Source organism: Hyperolius riggenbachi, chromosome 9 (genome assembly GCF_040937935.1).
Source record: "Hyperolius riggenbachi isolate aHypRig1 chromosome 9, aHypRig1.pri, whole genome shotgun sequence".
In the NCBI taxonomy this organism is placed as follows: Eukaryota; Metazoa; Chordata; class Amphibia; order Anura; family Hyperoliidae; genus Hyperolius; species Hyperolius riggenbachi.
Window position 1 is genome coordinate 146,287,329 of NC_090654.1, and position 15,906 is coordinate 146,303,234.

The 15,906-nt window shown below is 44.9% G+C and overlaps 2 protein-coding genes across 2 annotated transcripts in view; one reads left to right on the top strand and one right to left on the bottom strand.

Moving 5' to 3' along the window:
• The window catches only part of COPA (COPI coat complex subunit alpha), a 329,230-nt gene extending 326,369 nt beyond the window's left edge, over nt 1-2,861 (bottom strand). The window contains exon 1 of the mRNA XM_068253599.1: nt 2,679-2,861. Within this exon, the coding sequence (XP_068109700.1) occupies nt 2,679-2,718 (40 nt within the window). The 5' untranslated portion in view covers nt 2,719-2,861. The remainder of the gene's footprint in view (nt 1-2,678) is intronic.
• Nucleotides 2,862-3,080: 219 nt separating this feature from the next.
• NCSTN (nicastrin) overlaps nt 3,081-15,906 on the top strand; it is a 212,132-nt gene continuing 199,306 nt past the window's right edge. Inside the window, exon 1 of the mRNA XM_068254932.1 lies at nt 3,081-3,286. Coding sequence (XP_068111033.1) covers nt 3,106-3,286 — 181 coding nt within the window. The 5' untranslated portion in view covers nt 3,081-3,105. The remainder of the gene's footprint in view (nt 3,287-15,906) is intronic.

Here is a 15,906-nt window from a genome sequence, read left to right on the forward strand (position 1 = left end):
AGTTAATCTCAGATTTTAAATTGTCAGCAAAGTTGTTGTCTAGCAATAGAGAGGTATTTAATCTCCAAAGAGGGGGTTTCGTATTTGACAGGTTACCGTCTAATATTATATGGATTGGGGCATGGTCCGACCATGTCTTAGTATCAATAAGGGCATCTGAAACTTTTTGCAATAGCATTTTGTCAGTTACAAATAGGTCGATTCTAGAGTACGTTTTATGTACTGGGGAGAAAAAGGTAAAGTCTTTGGCTGAGGGATTGAGAATGCGCCAAGGATCGAATAAATCGTGCCACTGTAGTTGTTTATCCATGGTAGCTATATGGTGGCGAGCTTTAGAAGTTGTATCAGTAGGTGAGGGGCAGGCATTAAAGTCGCCTCCTATCAATAACTGACCCTTCTGAACTGATTTAGCCTTTGCAAAGAGTTTTTGGTGGAAGGTTTTTTGAGCATTGTTTGGGCCATATACGACGACCAATGTCATTAATTGGTCGTTGATATAACCAATGAAGATCAAGAATCTGCCATTAATATCTCTGATGATCTCAAGGGTATCAACTTTAAGGTCCTTGTGGAATGCCATCATGACACCTCGTTTTTTCTTTGAAAAGGTACTATGGAGAATCATTGGGTATTGTTTATTTACACATAAATGTGTATCTTTCTCTACCAAATGAGTCTCTTGTGCAAAAATAATTTGGGAGTTATGCTGTTTGATCTCATTCCACAAGAGGTATCTTTTGTATGGTGAGTTTAACCCACGAACATTAATAGATGTAATCTTTAGAGACATATTAGTGACTAGTCAGCGCGTACATTGCTATATAAAACCTCAGGTGAACAATAGGTGCCATAACGCTATACTGCTCCCTTTTGCAACAAAGGGGGATTAAGTATACGATGGGAGAACCCTTGGTTAGTTCAATTTGTGTTAGGTCTGCAAACCTTAGGTACAGGAAACATTTTTTAATGCTTAGCAAAAAACTGTTTAACATAAAACCATATAACTTGTATTCAACTCTGGAAACACAAAAAGAAGCTTTGAGAGCAAGCTTGGTTTGCTCTCCTTGTACAAGCATAGCACTAGTAACAACTATTAGTGCAAGATGCCGAGTCGGAAATAGAACAAATTGTTCCTTGTTCTACACACTGGGGGAAGAACAGGTAAGTACCTGTGGGAGTGTCAGTTGTAGATGTGGACACTGCCGAAAAAATATTGAAGTTAGGCCCAATAAATGCATGCCCCGGCTTATGATGTTGCGGGGCGCCAGTCTTGGTTTATCTTTGAGGAGGGGACATTTCTTAAAGAAGTGTTGGGATCTTCCTGGATATTTATTTTCAGGGCTTTCAATAGGCTGCGGCCTGCTGCAATGGAGGGGATGATATGCTGTTGCCCTTGGAAAGTAAAGATGATCTTTGTGGGGAAGCCCCATTTATATGGCACGTTTGCTGATCTTAAAGCTGAGGTGATTGGCTGAAGAATCTTCCTAAGTTGTAGTGTCTGTTGGGATAGGTCAGCAAACACTTTGATTTTCTCAAAGGGGTCAGGGAGCGTACTGTTCTTACGTATTGAGAAGAGTAGGTTATCTTTAACATGATAACAAAGGTATCTCACGATCACGTCTCTGGGCACATGCGCTGGGAGGTAAGTTGGTTTGGGCAGGCGATGGGCCCTGTCTATTATGAGTTCCGTATCACTGACATTGGGTAAGGCAGCTTTAGTAATTTGCTGGATGTAAGATCTCAGTTCGTTGGTGGGAACATTCTCTGGGATGCCCCTAAACTTGATGTTATTTCTTCTTGATCTGTCCTCTAGGTCTGCTGATTTGGACTTGAGCCATTTAATGTCAGTGGTCTGTGCTTCAGAGACGTCCACCATGACGTTGTGCTCTTTTATGATCTCTGTGATTTTGTTCTCTATCCCATCTACTCTGTCGCCTAGATCAGTTATATCGTTCTGTAGGGATGTGGATAAGTTGGCAAAGTCTGATAGCAGGGAGGTTCTAAATGAGAATAGAATCTCTTTAATAAAGGCCTGCGATGCAGCTTGATCTGTGGCTGGGAAGTCTGCAAAGATGGCCGCTGCTTGTGTGATGCTGGGAGGGTCTTTATCTCTTACCGTGCTCTCTGCATCTTTTCCTTCCACCCGAAGTTTGGATCTCGCCGGGCTTTTGAAGGGAGAGGATTCGGGTGAGATTAGCGGCTGGACGTCCTCTAGGTCCTGTTGAGCGCTGGTGATGTTTGTCTGCTTTGCGCTGGGTGGTTCAGCGTGTCGGGCGCCATCTTGGGTTCTCCGGGCAGGCTTTGCTCCGAAGTAATCCGTGAGCTTGTGCGGTTTCAGAGTACCGAGTTTGCGCTTTTTAGTGCTGTCCTGCTCAGTCTCCATCTCCTCTTGTGTGCTGTGAGTGTCGGGAGCGGAATGCGCCATGATTTGTGCCGGGTTAGATTCGCCGGAGCGGGAGCTGCTCTATCTGGCGTCCGTCTTGCCTGACGTCGCGGCCACGCCCCCGATTGAGCAGCAAGATTAACACGGGCCCACCTCTCTACGAATCTGCTTTTAATTGTAGCTCAACATATATCGACATTTTTAGCATTTTGAAGATAGAGGACAGTAATTAAAATGAATTACCATGAACCCCTGACAACCCTCATTAGCCGGAGCCCATTAGACACCCCATTACCTTTCACCCGGGCAGATTTAGTCTCAAACTTAGTAAGCATCTCGCATCCAGTCTTCACACGTCAGCCTGAACCTTCCGGAAATGCCGCGTTGGATGTGCCTACGGAATAAGCCAAGCGCATGCGCAAATCGCTTTACAGTCAAAGCGGAAATTGAAGCATTTGACGTAACAGCCTAGCCCACTGATTTATAACTGAATACATATCTATGCAAAGCTCTATGAGAGCGGAAGTGAAAGGGCAGTTACTGACGGAACGGAACTGCTTTGTAACCAAGAATTTCCCATTGAGCTCTCCGAGGCGGAAGCGTATAGTTTAGAAAGAATGATAAGCTTTACAGTCAAACCAGAAATTGAATCACATGACGTCACAACCTATACCACTGATCTCACTCATATAAAGCTTAATAACTGAATAAACATCTATTATATGAATTTATATATATACGTGCACCGGTTTGTAAGGGCGGAAGTAAAGGGGCGACTACTGGCGGAACTTCTCTATCACCAAAAATTTCCGGTTGGGCTCTCCGGGGCGGAAGCGAATAGGTTGGAAATAATGGCGGCAGGGAAACAGTGGCCGGGTATTTGTGCGATATTTCTGATGATAGGTGAGGAGGCTCTATGTGACTGTGAGTGTGTGTCCGCTGAGCTTACGGAGCTGGATCATGGGACCAGCATTGTCCCTTGTGATTAGAGACCTGTATACTATCGTATGACCTAAGGCATTTTTTCTTATTTATATTTATAGTAGATGAAAAATGTATGTGTAGTATTATCACTCATTAACCTACAATCGCAGTTGAAACGAGTGTTCTTAATATGTTATTATTATCTTGCATATTATTTGAGAATTTCACTTTGGCATATACAAATTTAATGAGTAGAATATTTTCTTAAAATAGGCTGACTGATGTCGCCTGTTGAGGCCTTCCAGCGGCAATGCTGGGCCGATGAAGTACAGATGCCGAGTCAGATGGATGCATTATTATTGATTTTTAAAACGGTACAATACTTAACAGTACAAGACAGTGGTGCATATTACACCTTATGGCGCAAACAAATCAATTACAGATATTTATATGATAGTGGAAGATATGCATGCATATTGCACAGCATTCTGAGACAAAATGAGAAAGAAAGCCCTGGCCAACAGTCTAATGCTGGGCATACACTGGGCACAAGGCTCGATTGATAATCCTCCCCAGCAGCTGTGTATGCCCAGCATAATGCCAGGCATACACGGCTGCGATTATGCGCTGGATCGAGCCGCTGGCTCGATTCCGGCGCGGATCGATCCCCGCGGGCGGCTGCTAATCTATTGTTCTCCCCGCTGGTATCGAGCAAAGTATCGATCCGTCGGGGTATCGGACACGTTGGATATTATCAATCGAGCCATAAGGCTCGATTGATAATCCTCCTCAGCAGCCGTGTATGCCCAGCATAATGCCAGGTTCACACAATCTGCCAGATCGATTATTTACAACATTTCTGATCTGGTTTCTGATCAGTGTTCCATAAAAGTGAATGGAACCTCGATCGTAAATCAGATCGGACATGATGGAAATAATTGATCTGGCAGTTAATCTGCCAGAAAATCTCATTGTGTGTACCAGGCATAATGCCTTGCCGTGCTAGACAGGTTGAATTGATTTCCGACAGGTCTGATCTTATTTCTGATTGTTTTTCTAATGAAATTTCCAATCGCTTCAATATAAAACTGATCAGAAAAATCAGATCAGACCTGTTGGAAATAATTGATTTGACCCATCTATCTGACAGGAAATTGCAGACCAGGTATAAAGGGTTAGGCAAAGGGAAGCTGTGTATGAGATGGTAAAATGGTGGTCAGTTGCCAAGGTGTCCTGAGAGAGAGTATGCTTGCCTGATGGGGGAGTTCTTAGGTTGCGCCTAAAAAGTTAGTGACAGATGTGCAGAGGGAGGGTGTTCCAGAGGAAGGGAGAGGAGAACGTGTTTCTGTTGCCATGTGGGGGGGATGGGGGGCTGGCAGGCAGGGCAAGTGGCGTGTACTAAAAGCAATTAACTGTCGCTCCGCTAAGTTGATCAGCTGCGCGGATCTCTGTCCAAGCGGTGGAGCTTCTTGGGGGCGTCTGTACACATGCTGGATTATCGGCCGAGACGGTCGTTATCACCCGCCTCAGCCGACTGTAATCATATGTGTGTATGGGCCTTAATGTGTGTTTTGTGGGAAATTATGTCAGATTATGTGTGTTTTGAGGGAAACCATGTCAATTTATGTGTACAGTGGGTTGCAAAAGTATTTGGCCCCCTTGAAGTTTTCCACATTTTGTCATATTACTGCCACAAACATGAATCAATTTTATTGGAATTCCACATCAAAGACTAACATAAAGCGGTGTACACATGAGAAGTGGAACGAAAATCATACATGATTCCTAACATTTTTTACAAATAAATAACTGCAAAGTGGTGTGTGCATAATTATTCGGCCCCCTTTGATCTGAGTGCAGTCAGTTGCCTATAGACATTGCCTGATGAGTGCTAATGATTAAATAGAGTGCACCTGTGTGTAATCTAATGTCAGTACAAATACAGCTGCTCTGTGAGGGCCTCAGAGGTTGTGTAAGAGAATGCAGCAACAACACCGTGAAGTCCAAAGAACACACAAGACAGGTCAGGGATCAAGTTATTGAGAAATTTAAAGCAGGCTTAGGCTACAAAAAGATTTCCAAAGCCTTGAACATCCCACGGAGCACTGTTCAAGCGATCATTTAGAAATGGAAGGAGTATGGCACAACTGTAAACCTACCAAGACAAGGCCATCCACCTAAACTCACAGGCCGAGCAAGGAGAACACTGATCAGAAATGCAGTCAAGAGGCCCATGGTGACTCAGGAACGAGCTGCAGAGATCTACAGCTCAGGTGGGAGACTCTGTCCATAGGACAACTATTAGTCATGCGCTGTACAAAGTTGGCCTTTATGGAAGAGTGGCAAGAAGAAAGGCATTGTTAACAGAAAGCATAAGAAGTCCCATTTGCAGTTTGCCACAAGCCATGTGGTGGACACAGCAACCATGTGGAAGAAGGTGCTCTGGTCAGATGAGACCAAAATGGAACTTTTTGGCCAAAATGCAAAACGCTATGTGTGGCGGAAAACTATCACTGCACATCACTCTGAACACTCCATCCCCACTGTCAAATATGGTGGTGGCAGCATCATGCTCGGGGGGTGCATCTCTTCAGCAGGGACAGGGAAGCTGGCCAGAGTTGATGGGAAGATGGATGGAGCCAAATACAGGGCAAACTTGGGAAAAAAACCTCTTGGAGACTGCAAAAGACTTGAGACTGGGGCGGAGGTTCACCTTCCAGCAGGACAATGACCCTAAACATAAAGCCAGGGCAACAATGGAATGGTTTAAAAAAAACATATCTATGTGTTAGAATGGCCCAGTCAAAGTCCAGATCTAAATCCAATCGAGAATCTATGGCAAGATCTGAAAACTGCTGTTCACAAACGCTGTCCATCTAATCTGACTGAGCTGGAGCTGTTTTGCAAAGAAGAATGGGCAAGGATTTCAGTCTCTAGATGTGCAAAGCTAGTAGAGACATACCCTAAAAGACTGGCAGCTGTAATTGCAGCAAAAGGTGGTTCTACAAAGTATTGACTCAGGGGACCGAATAATTACGCACACCCCACTTTGCAGTTATCTATTTGTAAAAAATGTTTGGAATGATATATGATTTTCGATCCACTTCTCACATGTACACCCCTTTGTATTGGTCTTTCACGTGGAATTCCAATAAAATTGATGCATGTTTGTGGCAGTAATGTGAGAAAATGTGGAAAACTTCAAGGAGGCCGAATACTTTTGCAACCCACTGTATTTTGGAGGGAAATCCGAAATGCTGCCAGATTGTGTATTTCGGCGGGAAATGCTGCTAGATTATGTATATTTTGTGGAGAAATTCTGCCAAATTACCGTATTTTTTGTACCATAAGATGCACTTTTTCTTCTCCAAATGCGGGAGGGGGGGGGGGGGACTCGTCTTAAGCCAGGTACACACAATGCAATTTTCAGACAGTTTTACTGTCAGATTGATTATTTCCAGCAGGTCCGATCGTTTTTCCAAACATTTTCCGTTAACTTCTATTGAAAAACAATCGAAAATCAGATAGAACCTGTTGGAAATAGTCGATCTGACATTAAAAACGTCAGAAAATTGTATTGTGTGTACCTAGCATTATGGTCCGGATGTGTGCCAGGACCATGTGCAACTACAAGCAGAGCGTCGTAAATTGCAGCCATGGTAGTTTCTCTCCTCCCCCCTCCCTTCTCTCACTCCTGCCTTTCCCCATCTTTCACACCTGCCTCCCCCAACCTACCCCTATTGACTCTCCCTACTTTGGCTCCCTGACATTGGGACTCAGCTCGACTCAGGTTCAGGCTCACTGACGTCCTGTGCACTCAGCCTAGTTGCAGCCCAGCAGTGCTCCAGCTTCAGGCATAGCAAATCAGTAGAGTGGAGCTCTATCTCAAGCATTGCCATGATTCCCCGCTGTCTCGAGCTCCAGCCTGGCTCCTTATACTAGTGAAACAACTCAACGCTGCACACCACGTGGAGCTCCAACTCTCAATCCGACACCTCTCTCCCACACACGTCCACATAGAGTAGACCAGCGCTGCGAGCACTGACGCTAGAGTCAAGGGGCTTTTCAGCAGAGGATCGCTGCTGGCGGCGTTACTACAGATCACAGCACGGAGGGACGGTTCGTATACACACAGAGTGGTAAGAGTGACAGGGCTGTTAATTCACCCGTCACCCGCTTATTTTTTTCACCAACCTCCTTACTCATAGAGCCTTTACTAGGCTACTAAATGCCCTTTAAGGCCTTGTTCACATCTAAAATTTAAATCGCAAATGCAAGAGGTTTTTTTTGTGCACAATTTTTTTATTTTTTTTTTAAAAGCACTTTTCTAAGCGCTTTTTCAAAGCAATTTTTTTTTTATTCACTCCCAGACGCAAGTCAGGAAGTGAACTCTTTGACCCGGAAACAAATACATACCATGTATTTATTCTTAAAACCGCAAATGCAATCATTGCACAAAGCGATTTGTGAGTGTTTTGCATTTTTCCTATACCTTCCATTTAGGCAAAATTGCACAAGCATTTTGAGGGCAATTTTGAAAATCACCTGCGCTTGAAAAAAATGCCAAACGTCCTAAATGTGAATGAGTTCTAAAGGTAGAACACTGCATGCTATAAAAACAGATCTGCTAAATGCTCTAAGCATGTCTGCACTAGAATGCCATGGTGACTGACTGCTGATTAACCCTCCTGGCGGTATAAAAAAATACGCCAGGAGGCAGCGCGGCAGTTTTTTTTTAATTTTTTTTTTTCTATATCATGTAGCGAGCCCAGGGCTCGCTACATGATAGCCGCTGCTCAGCGGCATCCCCCCGCCCTCTTCGAGCGCCTTCGGCGATCTCCGATCAGGAAATCCCGTTCAAAGAACGGGATTTCCTGGAGGGCTTCCCCCGTCGCCATGGCGACGGGGCGGAATGACGTCACCGACGTCACTGACGTCGGGTCGTCATTGGGAGTCCCGGGCCACCCCTCGGCGCTGCCTGGCACTGATTGGCCAGGCAGCGCACGGGGTCTGGGGGGGGGGGGCCGCGCGCCGCACCGTATAGCGGCGATCGGGCGCACGGCGGCGGCGATCAGGGTGCTGGCGCAGCTAGCAAAGTGCTAGCTGCGTCCAGCAAAAAAAAAATTAAACAAATCGGCCCAGCAGGGCCTGAGCGGCACCCTCCGGCGGCTTACCCCGAACTACGTTCGGGGTTACCGCCAAGAAGGTTAAGGCCCAGTGCACACTAAAACCGCTAGCAGATCTGCAAAACGCTTGAGGTTTTTGAAGCAGATTTTCAGAGCGATTCTAGGCATGTTTAGAGAGGTTTTCTAAACATGCCTAGCGTTTTCTGGAGCGTTTTTGTTTAGCAGATTACAAATATTGTTACAGTGAAACTGTTACTGAACAGCTAATGTAACAAAAACGCCAACAGCTCTGATCTAGCGTTTTTCAGAGCAGTTTGAGCTTTTCCTATACTTTACATTGAGGCAGAAACACATCTGCAAACCGCAAAAGTGCTGCAGGACCCACATTTGCTAACAACCTCAAACCGCTGGTGTGCACCATCCCATTGAAATACATTAGCCAAGCGTTTTCACAGGTCGAAGCGGTTTGCGGAACGCTTCAAAAACCGCTCAGTGTGCACCAGGCCTCACACCATAAATGTCAGTATGCATAGTAATTGTATAAGGGAAGGGAAATGTATCTTTATTAACCACTTCTCTACCACAGGGTTTTTCACCTAAAAACCACAGCAATTTTCACATTTAAGGGAGGCAAGGGTTAATGGGCTTAATGGGGGTATAATTTATTTTAAAAAAAACCTCACTGATGCTGATCAGTCACTAATGCTGTGCTAGTTATCTGAGATCCTCTCATGAGTGATCTCAGTAACTGTAACAGCATAGAGACTGATGCAATGTTTACACACATTATGCATGAATGAGCACCGTCATTGGCTTTGTGAACACATGTTCACATCAGCCAATCACGGACCAGCAGGTGCACGACGCGTATGCACATCGCGCACAGCAGCAAAATAAACAGGAGTTGCCTATCTACGCCCCTGTGACTCAGGTGAAGTTTAAAGGGGCGTAGATAAGCGTGGCAGAGGTTGTTAAGTGGTTAAAGCCAACTATAAAAAAAAATTAAAAAAACAATTAAAGCAAGGCAGGCCGCAACCAAACCTATATAGGCCCCCAGTATATAATGAATATACAGCAATACAAGTACATGAATTTAAATCTATTATGCAGTCCTCCCCTGATGTATCGCGGTTGAATTCGACAGTGTTAAATCATAATGGTAAACAAAATGAATTTATAATAAGATTAACACTGAACCACGCATAAATCAGGAGTAAGACTGCACACCTGCAATGGCAGGCCTCGCTGTTGAATCCTCACAAAAAAAGCCATTCAATATAAAGTGCAAATATTGTGTACCTTCAATATGTAGAACAATAATGTGCATAACAAACAAGCAATAAGGTGCGTGTATAACAATAATTATAAAGAACAAGCAGTGTGCTATAAAAAAAACTCATCAAAAGTATTTAAAGTTTCAAAGCGTATATAATACTGAGAAAATTCACAGATGGTGAGTAAGTATTGGGTAAATGTAAGTGAGAAAGGTAGCAAGGTGGAGTAGAGGCAAAAGGGAGATAAGGCAAAGGGGAGGTCCCTTGCAGCTTCGGCGGAACTAGTCGGACGGGCGCAGGAGCCCCCATGCAGCCGTCCCCAAGCCTTTATACTACTTTATTTAGGTGAGCCCCGCCAGCGCTTCTTTCCCTTTTGCCTCTACTCCACCTTGCTACCTTTCTCACTTACATTTACTAATTTACTCATTACTTACTCACCATCTGTGAATTTTCTCGGTCTTCTATACACTTTGAAACTTTAAATACTTTTGATGAGTTTTTTTTTTTTTTTAGCAGAATGCTTGTTCTTTATAATTATTGTTATACATGCACCTTATTGCCTGTTTGTTATGCACATTATTGTTCTATATATTGAAGGTACACAGTACTTGCACTTTATATTTGTCATGGAACATCCGTGAGAAACGCAGGTGAATCGGGAAGATTTTAGGCTTCTTGCACACCAAGACGTTGCGTTAGGTGCCACGTTAAGGTCGCATAACGTGCACCTAACACAACGTATGGTGCTGCAAGAGAGGACAGTAGAGTGAGCCGCGTTAGGCGGCTCTATCCCTATAAGGCAGAGTTTCTCAAACCGGTCCTCGTGACTCCCCAACTGTGCATGTTTTGCAGGCAGCCTCACCTATGCACAGGTGGGGTAATTAGTGTCTCTGTTACATAGAATCTGCATAGCTGAGACACTAATTACCCCACCTGTGCATTGGTGAGGTTGCCTGCAAAACATGCACAGTTGGGGAGTCACAAGGACAGGTTTGAGAAACACTGCTATAAGGTCTCCCAGAGTAGCGCTGATTGGCCGGCGGTACCACGTGATGCGGAGCGAGACACTCCGCATCACGTGGTCCCGCCGGCCAATCAGCGGCCGCCAGTGCAGTGAATATTAAGTAGCCATGTGCGCGGCTACTGTAGCTGGCTCTCCCCGCCTCCTCTCCGCCCCCCACTGAGCATGTGCAGTCTAACGCGGCTATAGCCGCTCTAACCCCGTAGCATGCTGCACTTTCCGGACAACGTGCAGCGATACATGTAACGCAACGTGGGCTGTGTGAACAGCCCACTTGTGTTACATTGCTGTGCGTTGGGGGAGCGTTACAGGCGCACTAACGTGCGCCTGTAACGTCCCTGTGTGGAAGCAGCCTTAGTGAAGTATGTCTGTTGACCAGTGAAGTTAATGTTTGTGTAAATTAACTTCATCAAAAGAGTCCCTTCCCTGGCCAGTGACACAGAGGTGTGAAACCCTAGCCAGAAGCCTGGTGTAGTACATCAAAGGTTGTTTTAGCTGGTCAAGCTTAGATGATAATTAACACACCAAGAGGGTGGCTTTCATCCAGGGGAACCGAAAGGATCTAGCTCCACAGGGGTCCACTGACGAACTCAGACACATTTGCACCGCTGGGGAACAGATTTAAATACATGTGGTTTATGATTTCGGTCTTTTAAATGAAAAGCGTTTAGAGCACAGCTATGAAATTCATATACCGTATATACTCGCGTATAAGCCAAATTTTTGAGACCAAAAAAGTGGTCCAAAAGTTGGGGCTCGGCTTATACTCTAGTCACAATTGGTTGGTGATCCCCCCTCCACCTTGCGAGTGTGTCCGTCACCACAACAAGGTAGCAGAGCCGGCTGCATGTCCCCTTCAGTCTCCAAACATTTATAGCGTGCTCTCTACTGTGCAAATGGCTGTGTGCCGATCCTCCTCCCCACCCCCGCCAGACCGAAGAACAATCTTCTCCAAAGTCCTGGCCACGTGCGGCCCGCAGTGTTGGACATACCTTACGCACGAGTCCAACATTGTCCGTCCTCGATCGCCGTCTGCCGGCTCTTGTGCTCGTCAAAACTCCGGGTTCCTGTATGTCACATGACATACAGGAAGTATTCCGTGCATTAGAGCCTGCAGGAGGCGAAGTGGATAGACTGGCATTGCTGGACTTATGGTGGAAGGTATGTCCAGAACTGATAGAGCTTGGGGTAAAGAGGAGGCACCGAGAGGCAGAGTGGGCACAGAGACAGAGCAGGCACAGAGAGAGACACAGAGGGGACACAAAGAGAGAAACAGAGCAGGCACAGAGAAACAAAGGGGGCAAGAGAGAGACCCAGAGGAGGCATAAAGAGGCAAAGGGGGCACAAAAAGAGACGGGGAACAAAGCTTGATTTGAAGGAAATCGTGAATTGAAATCGCAATTTCAGACAGAAATCGCTCAATTCCATTTTTTCCTAAAATCGTTCAGGCCTAACACTCGGCAGTGGAGAAACCAGAGGGTTAGTGCCATACAGCTCTGGTCTGGCGGGGTGAGTCGGCTGGCAAAGTGGCACACAGCCATCTAATGGCTTCTAATTAGCTACAACCACACAGGTAATATACAGAGTAGAGAGCACTCTGTATATGCGGGTGGTGGGTCTTCCTTGTTCTCTGGTCTGTGGGGGAGGGGGAATGTAATGGCCACATGCACAGTAGAGAGTACTCTGTACATTCCAGGGCTCTGCCTTACATTATTCTCTGGTCTGGTGGGGAGGGGGAATCGGGACACGGCCATATTAAAGAGTTCCTGAACTCTTGCACAGGTGGGGGGATTGCACACAGTCACTGTGCACATGTGGTGTTTATTCCCCTGCAGAGTACCTGCACATCACTCTTACATGTACCCACGGTCACATTGCCTAGGGCCTGATAGATGTTCTTTGTTCCATTCTGTACCTTTTACAAGTACTCTTACCAAGGACTAGTTTTAGTCTATGACTAAAGGGAATACATATGGCAGTCTCCATATCCTTCTCACTTCAGTTGTCTTTTAAAATTCCTAAGCGTTGGCAGTTAAGAGACGAATTTCATGTTACATACTTTCAATCAACAAGATTGTAATATGCAAATTAGAGGAGTCAGAGTCGGTGGAATCCTAAACTGAGGAGTCGAAGTCGGTGGATTTTTGTACCGACTCCACAGCCCTGCTCATGCAAGATGTCATATTAATCAGTGTTTTCTGACAATTATGAATCTGCTATCCACCTAAATATGACATGTATCGTTTGACTTAGTGTTTTACAATGTAAGCTCAAAATCCTCCTAGGAGGAGGTGGCCTGTCATTGGTGGGTAATTCAGAGGGGGCAGGCGTTGGCACACCCCCAAACCAGCTTCATCAAAAGCACATTGCCAGCAGGCGGACTTCAGTCCTCCATCTTAACATCATCTGGATTACAACTAGACCTGCTGCTGGGCAGAGGACCACCCAGCAGCCATCTTGGAACTGTAACATCTGCTTGGATTACAAAATATGCTTAAAGGATACCCAAACTGAAATGTGACATAATGAGATAGACATGTGTATGTAGAGTGCCTAGCACACAAATAACTATGCTGTGTTCCTTTTTTTCTTTCTCTGTCTGAAAGAGTTAAATATCAGGTATGTAAGTGGCTGACTCAGACAGGAAGTGACTACAGTGTGACCCTCACTGATAAGAAATTCCAACTATAAAACACTTTCCTAGCAGGAAATGGCTTTTGAGAGCAAGAAAGAGATAAAAATGGGAATTTCTTATTAGTGAGGGTCACACTGTAGTCACTTCCTGTCTGAGTCAGGACTGAGTCAGCCACTTACATACCTGATATTTAACTCTTTCAGACAGAGAAAGAAAAAAAGGAACACAGCATAGTTATTTGTGTGCTAGGCACTCTACATACACATGTCTATCTCATTATGTCACATTTCAGTTCGGGTATCCTTTAAAGGCCTATGATTCTGAAACCAAGGACTTTGCATTTCTTTTCCCAGAAGGACATATTTCCACGAACTTAAAGCAGTACAATCAACCATACTATGCCAGGGAAAAAAAAACACATATATAAGTAGATAAATACTTGAGCTACTTGCATAATACATGTATTATACTGTCCACGTTTTGATTTCAGTGAATGTTATATAGTAAATGACGAGAACTCTGTTCCGGTCATCCTGGTCTCTGTTGCCCACGGTTAAGGCTAATTCGTGATGTCATTTCTGCCCTTTATTTTTTTTCTTGTCTCTTTCAATCGCTGAGTCACCTCAGCCTTGCTTGTAAACACAAGTGAGTAGGGGATTAGGTTTCAGATAAGCAGCTGGCAGGGAAATAAAGGGAAGAGGAGGAATAGATTATAGATAAAAAGAACCCCCAGCATGCAATTCTTTGGCACCGACTAGTGTTCCTTAAGTATGTGATAACTCCAAATCATAACAGCAGAAAAAGTTTTGAAAGTTTTGAATGCAGGAATAGCATCTTTATCACTTAATACACTCAGACCCGTTGCTGTTGAATTTTGATTTTTATGGTGACGATACCGCTTTAAGTATTTTCTCCCTCTTTATGTTCATACTGGCTACTAATGTTTCTATAATTGTTGATTTTAATGATTTTCTGTATATATTAATTATTTATATTGCATTTTTAATAAACACCGCTAACGTCATTTATTTGTTTGGCTACACCTATTATTCAGCAGCACAAAACTGAACCCTGGCTTCTGAAGAGTCGCTACTATTGTGGATACCTATGTAAAATAGAGTGGGTTTAACCATTTTCTTTTTGCAGGTATAGAGTCAGCCAGTCAGTGGGTTCCTCTGTCCCATGGTAACAGAGGTGGTGGTAGTTATAACCTGAAATAGTGTGTAATTTGTAGTACCGTAACTCACAGGCTCCCTTATAGTCGGTCTGCTGCCAAAATCTCAGCGGTTTCTGCGCACCGATTGCGACCACAGATTGCATGGTCTGTGTGCTGAAACCGATTGGAAGGCATTGTGCGGTCTGGCCACTAGGGGGCTTGTGATAGTGTTTGGCAGCATTTGGGATCTGTGTTGTGCTGGAAGTATCTCAGATAGCGCTATCAAATTAGCCCTGTCGAGAAACAAACTAATTTGTTGGTTGTAGCTGAATGCAATATATTTTTTATATATACAGAGAGATTGTGTAGCCAGTAACCCTCCACAAAAGTATTATTTTATTTGGCGTGAAAATGTCCGGGAGCTACTAGACCATGTGCCAAGCAGATCTGGCAAATCTTTGTCAAACGCGGGGCATTGACACCTTCCTCAAGAACAAACAGGACATAACAGACTTGTATCAATGGGATACCCAGCAACTGCGGGAGCGGGATGTGTCTACTGAGATCACCAGCCCATCTGACTCAAGTTAAGGGGAACCAAAGACTGAAGATCCTATGCGTACAGAGGTTGAGCATCCTGCGGGCCCTGCTGCAACAGTTACGCAGGAGACTGTCAGTATGGATTCCAGTCTCAGAGCTTCTCCGAGTACTCGCCTGGAACCGGCCAGTACTGGACTGTCCATTTGTGCTGACCCGGTAATGCAGCTGGCATTACAAAAACTGATGGACACTGACCTGGAAAAGTACCTGCAGTACATGGCGGAGGGCGTGCGTGAGAAACGCCAGGCTGCAGAAGCGCGTGCAGAATGCCAAATGCATGAGGAGCGCCAAGCCACAGAACGGGAGCGCCAACTACAGCATGAACTGAACATGGCAAAAGTGCAACATGTCAGCCGGAGTTCATCACCCAGCTTCCCTGCTGAAGGAGCCGCATCACCCGTGAGTGCAAAATTTAAATTTGCTACTATTGAAAAAGACACTGATATTGACTTGTTTTTGCGATCCTTTGGGAAAGCATGCCGTCAGTATCGTCTGTCCCAAGACCAGTGGGCCAGACATCTGACACCTTTGCTGCGCTACAAAGCGCTTGATGTTTTTGCAGAGTTGCCTGCGGAAAAAGATGATTATGCCGCTATAAAAGACGCTATCATTACTAAATATCAGCTGACGCCAGAAGCCTATCGTAAAAAGTTCAGGTCCTGGCAGAAAAAATCTACGGACTTTTATCGAGATGTGGTCAGCAGTCTACTCACCACACTCCGCCAGTGGACTCTAGGCTTCACCAAAGGGTCTTATGATGTCCTGGAGGACTTAATAGTCCTAGAAC